A 12,050-nucleotide genomic window follows, 5' to 3' on the forward strand; every position below is an offset into this window, starting at 1 on the left:
AAACCATCAACTAAAAACAAGGTTGTACAAATAATAGCGATTACGAAAACTATTTTTTAGAGCTACCGTGCAACGCACGGGCTCTTAAAATCTAGTAAATCATAAATTCATAAATAAATAAAATATAATAATGAGACTTTTGTTATGACTATAACAATAACATTTTTATTTTATTGAGTCTTTCTTTCCCTTTACTTTATCCAGAAAAACAAGAAAATAAATATAGAAATAAATAAATGTCTATGCCTCATAACGGTATCTACAGTTACAAATACTGTTTTATCAATCTTCCGGTAAAAAAAAAAAAAAAAATATCATATCAAATTATATCAAACAGTTCACTTTAATTTCGTCGTTGAACTAAATTCATTAGACACTTATTCTTCTTCTTAATCGATCTGTGATTCAAGCATCAAGCTCGCATTGAAACATAGACGGATCAAATGAATTCAAATCAAATATATTGTCTTCAACTTCAGCATAACTACTCAATTCATCACAATCAAAATACGTCTGTATATCGTCGGGAAAGATCCGTCGCGGCAAATCCGATTCTGGCGGCGACACCGGACAGTCAACCGTCGTCGTTCGCTCTAACATTTCCTTAAACTTCGTTGATTGCAACAGTAACCCTAGCGCCGAGGAAGCCGGTGGCGGTGGTAGGCTGGTGGTAGTTTCCCCGGAGCTTGAGGCTTCCGGTTGATTGTTGTTGTAGAAGTTTGAACCTAGTTCTGGACTTTGATTAGGGTTAGGGTTAGGGTTAGGGTTAGGGTTTGGGTTTGGGTTTGGGTTAAGGTCAAAATTAGTTTGAATTCCGGTTGAATTGTCGGTTTCTGTTTGGTTAGGTTTCAACCATTTGATGTAACGGCTGAGGTCAAAATTTGTAACGGCGTTAAGTCCCCGGTATTCTATTGCTGCCATATCGTATGCGGTTGCTGCTTCTTCTTGGGTAGCTGAATGATAATATCACAAAGTTAGGGATATAAAATGAAACTTAGTAAGTAGTAACAACAAATTATATACCGAGTATTAAGTAAGGGGAGACAACAAATAAGTTTTTTAAAGAAATTCAACTTTGGTTGCAACATGCAAAAAATAAATCAAAAATGTAACGCATGAGATACAAAAATAATTGATCTAAAAACAAAGAAGTTATGTCGTTTATTACTTCAAGGGCGAAAATAGATACGTAGAAAACTGGTATAGGACAATACGGAGTAGTACTTTTTTTTAATACGAGATGTCATCGTTTGACTTAAAATAGCAAATTTTTTATTTGATAAAATCAAGTTTTATCATTTAGTGTTTTATCAATTCACTATTTTATCTTTATAGTTGTACTAGTTCAAGCTTGATTATATTCGAGTTAGGCTACTATTTAGCTTAATATATTAAACTCGAGTTCCATTCACAAGAGCTTCTTCAAGCTTCAAGCTCGTTTATCAGACGATCTTCAAAATATATTCAAGTTCACGATCAAACTCATTTAAGTTCGTCACGAATTGAGTTTTTAACAAAAGAAACTCGAGTAGCCCGTTACTAGCTTGACTCATTTAAAATTCAATTTGTGTATAGATGTGTGTAGGGCTGTAAATGAGCCGAGTTACTCGCGTGCTACTCGAGCTCGACTTGTTAAAACCTCGATTCGAGCTGAGCCTAAACGAGCTCGAGCCCGAACTTGAACTTAATTTGAAGCTCGTTTAGTAAACGAGTCCGAACTCGAGTTTCATATCTCGAGCTCGAACAAGCTCGCGAGCATAAACGAACTTTTCATTTATATACACCAAATATTAATTTTTATAACAATATAATATATAGTTATAAGTTATATAATAATATAATAATTACTATTTTGTCAATAATAGTTGAAAAAATAATACCAAGTCTTATTATATGTTGATAAAAATTATAAAAATATTGAATTTAAAATATAATATATAATAATATTATAAAAAAGAATTTAAAATTATATGAGTAACGAGTCGAGCTCGAGCCGAGCTCGAGCTTGTAAAATATCAAACGAGCCGAGTTCGAGCTCGAGCTCTAAAAGATTCAAACGAACTGAGCGAGCTCGACTCTTTACGGCCCTAGTTGTGTGTAATCTTGGCTTAAAGTGTGGAGGTGGAGGTTGTTTGTGGTTAGTATTGAATTCAAAATTATGGGGATGAAATATTTGGTGAAAGGTTGGGCCAAGAAGTTGACAAAAATACATCAAAAACAGCTTTCAATTTTCTTAATTGTCACTGAGTTAGCAGTTGAAGGTTGGCCATCTATTATACCAACTGGATCCTATTATTTTGTTTTACCTTTTTAACATCTTAATTAATACTATTCATATGTTATTTACAGACTTTGGATCATAAAAAGTAAAAACTAAAAAGATCGTGTGAACTTCAAAAAATGAGTTTGGTGATTTTATATTATTTTCACTTTTTTGTACTCTAAAAGTGTCATTTAGCAAACAAATTTTCTAAGAATTTTTTAATTATCAAAAGCCTTACCTTTAGCTTATTTTGATTTTTTTTTGTGAAGTCAAGTTGGTTGAGCTTATAACTAACATATACACCCCCTCAAAAGTGAGTTTAAATGGTCCCATCTGATTTTATCTTCCTTTTGGTTTTATTAGTATAAAAAACTTATGATTTGTTGACACACACAGATATAAATAAATATTAGTTGATTTATTTAAGATCATCATTTGTATAATCAAATAGTCCATTCTCAAGATGGAGATGTTTACGAGTGATAACAAACATAAAGTTTCTACTTATATCTATAATCTATCTATAAATATAAATATAATAAATACTCCGTATAAATAGAAGTATATAGTTATAGTTATCAAAAATTATATAACAAAAAAAACTATCTAGTGATTTTCTTTAGTAGTCGATTCTCAACTTTGCCAAGTATATACTATATATACTATGGAGTACTTGTTTTTTTTTGGTAATATAGTTTTTGATTGTACGCAAAAATCACTAGATTTGATTCGACAATAAATAATGAATTTGTAACCAAAAAAATAAAAATAGATAATTACCATATGTTCCGAGATATAAATATTTATTTCCAAAAACACGTCCGATTCGAGCCTCCCATCTCCCATTATGATGATGCCTACACATTAAAGAACAACAATGAAACCATCACCAACTATCGTCCTACTACCATTCCAAATATCAATCAACAAAAATTAACATACTCATTGTCGTATTAATACCTTGCTACACCTCTGTATTTTGAAACTCCTCGCGAAAAACCACTACTTTTTCTACATAAAAAAAAATGCAAATTAACAAAAACAATAATGTTTAAGTTCATAAAAATAATTTACAAAACATTTTGATAGATATACATCACAACTACGCATTCTTAATTTGTATATCGATTGTACAAATTTGGAGTGCACAAATTTAATGAATTTATTATCACTAAACTTAATCAAACATAATTTTGGACATAAATATTAATCGTTACCTTCTTAAAGATCCGATATACTCCTCTTTTGACAAGCTCTCCATTTCTCGAATCTCTTCTTCGTATGTTTCGACCTGCGATAATCATATAATAACAATCAATACCTAACTTTTCATCTTAATAACTAGAAGTATAATATCGAATAATAAAAATATATATAGTTAAAATTAAATTCCGGAAATTTAAAATATTACAGGGAAATTGAGAATAGTATCTTGTCCCCAATACTTCAATGCAGCCAAGTCATATGCATGTGCAGCGGCTTTTTCATCATCGTAGGCCCCTGAGTTTCAAAATAGTATTTAATTTATTTGATTAAAATTTCAATTTCAATTTCAGTTATAATAATAACGAAATTAGAAATAGGATATGCATCAACAAAATCTTACCTAAATATACTGTAGATATATCACCACCAAATTCATGAAAATTCAATAGAAACAACAACATTCATTAGTCACCAACATTATTAAATTTCAGATACATAAAAAAATTAGAAATAAAAAATAAAAATAACCTTGTCTTCCTTTTTTGTTTTGTGATTCATTCCAACAATTTTTATCCCACAAATGAGCTTCATAACGTCCAGTCCATCTATGCCTTCACATTAAACCAAATCAAATCAAATTCAATACATACACATATATTAAATTAAATTAAAATTCAATTAAATTGTACCTGGTAACACCTCTATAAATGGAGCTACGTTGAGGAGGTGAATCACGCTGAACCGTTTTTCGAGTTCGTTTCGCTTTACTAATAACCGGTTTTGTTTCAGTGGTTCCATTTGATGATGCGATTTTTTTCTTCTGCGAGATCTTTGCCATTATTAATTAATTTTAATTTGATGAAATGAAGCTAATAGAAATAGAAAACAGAGGTGAAAACAGAGTGTATAAAGAGAGTAAGAAAGTGATGTCAAATTTTGAAGAAATGAGATTGAGTCGTCATCCAATGAGAAAAAATGGAGATTTAATAGCAGTGTGATATGAGATATAAATATTATTATAAAAAATATAAAATATATACAGTAATGTATTATATAAATATAATATATTTTTGTGAATTTAAAGTGATTTGGAAGGAAGTGAAGTTTAGAAAAAATAGTGAGTGCCGGCAGATAGATTAATGCAGGAAGTTTGATACATAAAAAGTGTGTATATATGCATCTGGTGTATGTGTATCTATAGGTGTATCTATAGGTGAGTGGGTGAGAGGGGGTGAAGATGGCCGTCTGCAAGCGGCTACTAAAAGTGAAGTGTGTGTTTAAATGAATTTGTGTTTTGTGTTGTTTTCACTTGAATTGAAAGTGGTTTATTTTGGATTTTAATAGTTGTTGTTATTTATTATTAGTGCCCTAATTTGATTATTCAGTATGTAGTTTAGGCCCAAATGAAATCTGATTGTGGACTATGGGGATCACCCACAGCTAAGTTTTTCTTTAATTTTAAATTAAACCATTATTATTATTATTATTATTATTATTATTATTATTATTATTATTATTATTATTATTATTATTATTATTATTATTATTATTATTATTATAAACTTAAAAGTATTAAAACTTACAAAAAATTAGTGGGAAGCCTAGAGACAATCTGGGCCCCCACACCTTTAGCAATAGCAAAACCTATCCTAGTAAAAATATGAGCAGCAGCACCGGCACCAATATCTTGCGCCATCGAACTCTTCTGAACCCGCTTTAGCAAGGAAACAGCATCCTTTTCTAATTCCCCAAGGGAAGAAAATGAGAAAGGAATGAAACCATAACCAATCGCCTGACAGCTAGATTCGTACTTGACCCGCTTCCGACGAGCCGCATCAGCCACAGCACGTCCAGGGACAAAGTCAGAAAGCCCAGACTGTGTCAAAGGAGAAGACCCTGTCAAGTCAACACAAACATCGCGACCACAATCCCAGGAATAAAGTAACACATCTGCAGGTCTGAGGGCCCTGTCGTTCCCTCCAGACAACCCAATGTCAACCTCCTTTCTCGCTGAAATCCCAGATCGATAACAAACATCAACAAGGGAATCCCGAACAACATTATGTCGATGCTTAATACCCACCATACCAGCACAAGACACCGCGTGATCCCTGAAAATATTCCCAGTAAAAACCCTTGAACAGGCAGAGCATGCCGTCGAGATAGAGAACAATGGAACACCCAACCGGTAGCACAACACACATCGATAAGTCTTCGCGTTCATCGTCTGACCCAACCCCAAAATAGGGACTGCCCTTAGCCAAGCAGAGGTGTGATCACCCTGCTGCGATTTCCAAAAGGCCGATTGTCGGGGAGATAATGAAAAAGTGGATTCTGCAGAAGCGGTAACCTTTGTGAAATAAACATCTGCCAATTTCTTCAAGAGTATGGGGGCAGCGACCTCACTTTGATAACCTAAAATATCAAACCCAACCGTTTTATTAAACAGACCCAATGCATCTTCAAAAGCACGACCAAGACCAACAATACCCGCATGACGTAGGAGCTTGGTCTGCAACCCAGCAGACTGTAATCGAGAAGCCAGAAAAGCATAATGACGAACATCTCCCGCAGAATAAACACCAAGCCCTCCAAATGCAAATGGCAAGGTGGCAAGCCGCCACTGCCAATCACCAAACCCAGGCCCTGAAGCAGTAACAATACGCTCTAAGGAAGATCGAAGGGCTCCATCGAAAGCGCGTTGAGCCGCCTCAAATATACTAGGAGGACAAGTACGCAAGGTAAAGTAGAGTTTAGAAACTCCCGTACATGCCCTAAGCAACAACAACTCACACTAAGGATCATCAAGCTTAGCAACCAAGATAATATATTAATATTAATTATTATTATTATTATTATTATTATTATTATTATTATTATTATTATTATTATTATTATTATTATTATTATTATTATTATTATTATTATTAATTTAAAAGCAAGCAAGATAATATATTATTATTATTGAGGATAATTTAATGACATGCATGATCTGTTATTCTTTTTGAAATGGTAATATTGAAGAAAAATTACAAACATTCATGTTTTTTTAACGGAGGTATTAAGATCCGAAAATAATTTTATTACTAACTGCGGTAATTTTATTATTACCACTAACATTGTTATTACTAACATTCATGTATGTCTCTAACTTGAAAGCATAATTTTGAAAATTATATTTTTGAATATATGTGATAATAGATTTTTTTTTTTTTTAATTAAAATGAAGCTCCAATGTAAAAAAGTTGAATATTACTTAAATCCAGAGAAATATTCAAATTAAAATAAATTTTAAGTTGAGATCTAAGGGACCAATCAGAGTGCGACACGTGGCGCTATAATCACATGTAATTGAAAAAAAAATTATTTTTTTTAAAAAAAATTATTTTTTTAAAAAAAAATAATTTTTTTAAACCTTTTTTTTCGATTTTTTTTTTCAAAATTTTTTTTTAATTTTTTTCAATCACATGTGATTGGATTTGACATGCAGTAAATCACATGTGATTCTGCATGCCAATCACATGTGATTTCAAAACTCAATCACATGTGATTCTGCATGTCAAATCCAATCACATGTGATTGATTTTTTTTTTAGTGAAATGACGAATTTCAGTAAGTTCGTGCTAAAACCTTTAAACACCAAATTTATGATCAAAACTTGATCAAATCACCGAATTAAAATCTGAAATTTTGAAGATATGATCACGAAACGCTAACAAACTTGATCAAATCACCAAATTAAAGTCTGTTTTCGGTTGAATTTTTTTTCCCAATCACATGTGATTGAATTTATCATGCAGAACCACATGTGATTGTGCTTTACAATCACATGTGATTGAGTTTTACTATCAAATGTGATTAGATTTGAAATGCTAAATTTAAAAAAAATATATTTAAATTTTTTTTAAAAAAATATTTTTTTTTAAAACATAATTTTTTTAAAAAAATAAAATTAAAAAAAAAAGTTTTTCAAAACTATAAATTTAAAAAAATATTCAAATTAAAATGTCATTGACGGCGCCGTCTACTTAGGTCCCATTACGTGGTCATAAGTCATTAAAATGATGTTTGACCAAAATATGTCGCATTCATTTCAAATGTAAAGATGTTTCAAGTTTACAAAAGTAGTTCAACGACTAGTTACATTACAACGTTTAACGTACAAATGAAACCTATGCGACACGATTTAAAAGTAAGTCAAAAGATGCTCCATGTATCATGAATGCATGTATACTCGACATCCAAGCAAGTATAAAAAATAGTGAGCGAAAGCATGTAACACCTAATGTTCAAGGACCTGAGAAAAATATTGAAATCTGTCAACGAAAACGTTGGTGAAATCATAGGTTTAAGTAAGTAAGTGAGTAAGTACAAATGAACCACAAGATTTATAACGTTGAAATAATAGTAAACCATTCTAAAAATTGTTATCACGAGCACCCAATTATCAAGGCTTAACTTTCCACAAACCCCATACATATAGTGTTAGAACCTACACTGTTTCTCGAAAATATATTTCATCCGAATAACGGTAGCGAACCGTCCGAATGAGGGTTTGTCAAACTCATATGGCCATACAGCATAAGTTCTCGCTTACACCCGGCAAGTGTAACTAATGATAATCGAATTGAGGATTTTTGTTCTAACTCGTACGTAGAATGCTTGTTTCCGTACTTGTGTTCACTTTGTAAAATGAAACGTTTATGTTTTCTCATCCCAAATGTAAGTTTAAAAGAGTAAAAGTGGGACTATGATCTCACCTTGAGTGCACGAATGTAAATGTACTTCACAAGTAAACGTGTGCAAGAAAGAATGCTAGTCTTGACCTAAACAAATAGGTTGTATCAATATTGGTAAACATGAAGTCGGTCAAAGTTGTTCAATTAGTCCTATGGCTCGTTACGACTCGATTAATATATAGCATGTGAATCACGTTGTCAAGTTTCATGCAAGGTACAAGTATAAAAGCATGTTAGGACGATTGCATAAATATTTGGTTAAGTTTGAATAAAAGTCAACTTTGGTCAAGTCAAAGTCAACGAAAAAGTCAACACGTTCGGGTCGGGTCTCGGACAAATTTTTTGAGTTTTATAATCATATATGAGCATGTTAGAACAAGTTACATATTAATCGGAGGTGCGTAGCATAATTAGAATTAAACGGTAAACGACCAATCCAAATAGAATCTGGTAGTTCATTTGGACGGCATCCAAATAGGCTGGACGGCGTCCAGATGTGAAGGGCTGGACGACGTCCAGATGTTTGGACGGTGTCCCAATCAGTACACAGATCCTGCTTGCTGAACTTACACAAGTGCACGAACCAAAACTCAATCAATCCCAATTTATGATCCGCAAACAATTATAACATGTATCTTATATCGTCGGAAAGGTATTTTGACGAGGAAAATAACTAAGCACATTTCATCAATCAATTCAACATTTATAACAACCAAAACTGCATTAAATGTTCATCATTAATTGCATCCAAGTTCATAAATGCACATTGATGATTCGGGAATTGAATGCTCACATATAATACGCCGTTTCGTAGGTAATTACGCATACAATACAACTAAACACTTACAAACAACATTGTCAAGCATTTAATGCATTAAAAGTTTATAATTAAGTCTATCAAACCCTAACCAAAATCACAAAATCAATAATCATGTTAGTGAAGCTTTCTTGATCAACCTACACATCAAAGTGAAGCTAGTGATGCTAGTAACACATTTAATACATGCACTTTTAACATCTAACAACATTTAAGCAACTAAATCTCAAGATCAAACACACACTCTTCAAGTTCATGCTAGTTACACTAAAACAACGAGATCGAGCATACAAATCATATATTCATGTTAGACTCGAGCCATAGACACTAACTAACACTTTTATAAGTTAAAAACATCAAGAACATGAAATCTAGTATTTTTAGAACGTTACCCAAATGAGATGAAGTTGGTATGTATTTGAAGAGGAAGTTGCAAGGATTCCGAATATGCAATTTGTTTTGATGAACGCTTGCTAGATCGGATTTAGATGATGATTCTTTGTTTAAGGGTTTTGAGAGCAAAAGTTGGAAGTAAAAGGAAAAGTGGAGGATGAATGAATGGAGAAGATGGTGTTTACCATTTGACCTAGTCACTCTTTGGTCACTTGGCAACTTTAGTCCCTCGAGTTTAAAAGCGGATGCGTGAATTTCCTAAATGAGATATTTTAAAACGCGTATTAACGGAAGATGTTATAATTATATAACGAACTTTAAGATAATTAAACGGAAAGTAAACGGAAAAAGACGGGATGTTACATTACCTACTCCTTAAAAGAAATTTCGTCCCGAAATTTAAGTAGGCGTAGTAGTCGTTGTTTCTTCCTTGAGATCTTACGTTTCCAAATCCACAAATAAGTGAGGGTACTTCTTTTTCATTTGATCTTGTCTTTCCCAAGTAAACTCGGGTCATCTCTTGGCGTTCCAACGGACCTTGAAAATCGGAATTCGGCTTTGTTTTATTGTTTTGACGGAGTGATCCACAATTTCAACCAGTTCTTCCACAAAATGAAGTTTGTCGTCAATAGTAAGCTCCTCGAGAGGGATGACGAGCTCGGGTTCGGCAAGACACTTTTTCAAATTTGATACATGGAAAGTAGGATGAACGGAGCTTAGTTGAGGCGGAAGATCTAAACGATAAGCAATGGTTCCAACACGCTCCAAGATTTTGAAAGGACCTATATACCGTGGATTTAACTTCCCGTGTTTCCTGAAACGAATTACATCTTTCCAATGTGCGAATTTTAACATTAAGCGGTCACCGACTTGGAATTCTAGGTCGTTGCTTCTAATGTCGGTATAGCTCTTTTGACGACTGCGGGCAGTCCTAAGCCTATCTCGGATTTGAACGATCTTCTCGGTTGTTTCATGAATGAGTTCGGGTCAGTGATTTGTGTGTCGCCTGCTTCGGCCCAACAAAGAGGTGAACGACATTTGCAGCCATATAATGCTTCGAATGGTGCGGTGTTAATACTCGCGTGATAACTATTGTTGTAGGAGAATTCGACGAGAGGAAAGTGCTTGTCCTAAGCTTTTCCGAAATCGATAACGCAAGCTCGTAGCATGTCTTCCAAGGTTTGAATTGTGCGTTTGCTTTGCCCGTCGGTTTGCGGATGGTATGCGGTGCTCATGTCTAATCGTGTTCCCAACGCTTCTTGTAAAGTACGCCAAAATCTAGAAACAAAATGGCCATCTCGATTGGAAATAATCGATAATGGTACACCGTGACGGGCTACGATCTCTTTAATGTAAAGTTGTGCAAGTTTCTCCATTTTGTCGGTTTCCTTCATGGCTAGGAAATGGGCGGATTTGGTGAGACGGTCTACAATAACCCAAATAGTATCATAACCGCTCGCCGTTCTTGGTAGTTTTGTGATAAAATCTATCGTTATTCTCTTCCACTTCCATTGTGGGATTTCGGGTTGTTGAAGTAGTCCGGACGGTCTTTGGTGTTCGGCTTTGACTTTGGAGCAAGTTAGGCACTTTCCAACATAAGTAGTAACGTCCCTTTTAATGTTCGGCCACCAATATTGTTCCTTGAGGTCGTGGTATATCTTATTGGCACCGGGGTGAATCGAATATCTTGACTTATGTTCTTCGTCTAAAATAAGGTTTCGTAAGTCCCCGTAACTAGGTACCCAAATACTTCTGGCGAAATATCAGAGTCCGGTCTCCTTAAGTTCGAATCGTGAGGCGAGGACGTTCAAGCGCTCAAGAGAGATGTTTTCATCCTTGAGAGCCTCATCTTAGGCTACACGAATTTGGTTATTAAGATTAGTGTGGATGGTGATGTTTAAAGCTCGGACACGAAGAGGCACCATTCTTTCCTTTCGACTTAATGCATCGGCTACTACATTTGCCTTCCCGGGGTGATTACAAAGCTCACAATCGTAATCATTCAAAGTTTTAATCCACCGTCGTTGTCTCATGTTTAGTTGCTTTTGATCGAAGATGTGTTGGAGGCTTTTGTGATCGGTGAAGATAGTAATCTTGGTTCCATAAAGATAGTGTCTCCACATTTTGAGTGCAAAGATGTGATGACCCGGAAATTTTTGACCAAATTTAAACTTAATCTTTAACGTTTCTGACACGATAAGCAAAGTCTGTAAAGTTGAATCTCAAAATTTTTGAACTATTCAATTACCTTTCGATTGTTCTCAACGATTCGCAAACAATTATAGGTAAATAGATACATATATATACCATAACTTGAAAACGTAACAAAGTGTTGAGTATATGATACTGTGCATTAAACTTATTGGTTTGATTATCTGACTGATATATTTAGATACAGAGTTAAAAGATTATGCCAAACAATTGAATTAAAAGATAATTATTGAGTCCCTTAAGGATTATGATATTATTACGGGTCTCCGTTGTAAGGTCCACGTTGATTTGGGAAATTATTCATTCTTAACGGTATTCGGAATAAATGGTAAAGTGTTTGTTTAAATAACGTAATTTGGACACATACAATAATAAGGAATATCAACTGTTGGAATTAGATATATGAATAACTTGCGATATG

At 33.8% G+C, this 12,050-nt stretch overlaps 1 protein-coding gene across 1 annotated transcript; it reads right to left on the minus strand.

Moving 5' to 3' along the window:
• Positions 1-223: 223 nt before the first annotated feature.
• On the minus strand, positions 224-4,376 carry LOC139892612 (AP2-like ethylene-responsive transcription factor At1g16060). The gene is made up of 8 exons (XM_071875721.1): positions 4,159-4,376; positions 3,998-4,080; positions 3,870-3,878; positions 3,675-3,763; positions 3,481-3,554; positions 3,224-3,274; positions 3,044-3,120; positions 224-953 (listed from the first exon to the last, which is right to left on the minus strand). The coding sequence occupies exons 1-8, from the start codon at positions 4,305-4,307 to the stop codon at positions 406-408; spliced, it is 1,080 nt and encodes a 359-aa protein (XP_071731822.1). The 5' UTR covers positions 4,308-4,376; the 3' UTR covers positions 224-405.
• Positions 4,377-12,050: the final 7,674 nt, after the last annotated feature.

The sequence above is a fragment of the Rutidosis leptorrhynchoides genome, chromosome 2, assembly GCF_046630445.1.
Source record: "Rutidosis leptorrhynchoides isolate AG116_Rl617_1_P2 chromosome 2, CSIRO_AGI_Rlap_v1, whole genome shotgun sequence".
Classification (NCBI taxonomy): domain Eukaryota; kingdom Viridiplantae; phylum Streptophyta; class Magnoliopsida; order Asterales; family Asteraceae; genus Rutidosis; species Rutidosis leptorrhynchoides.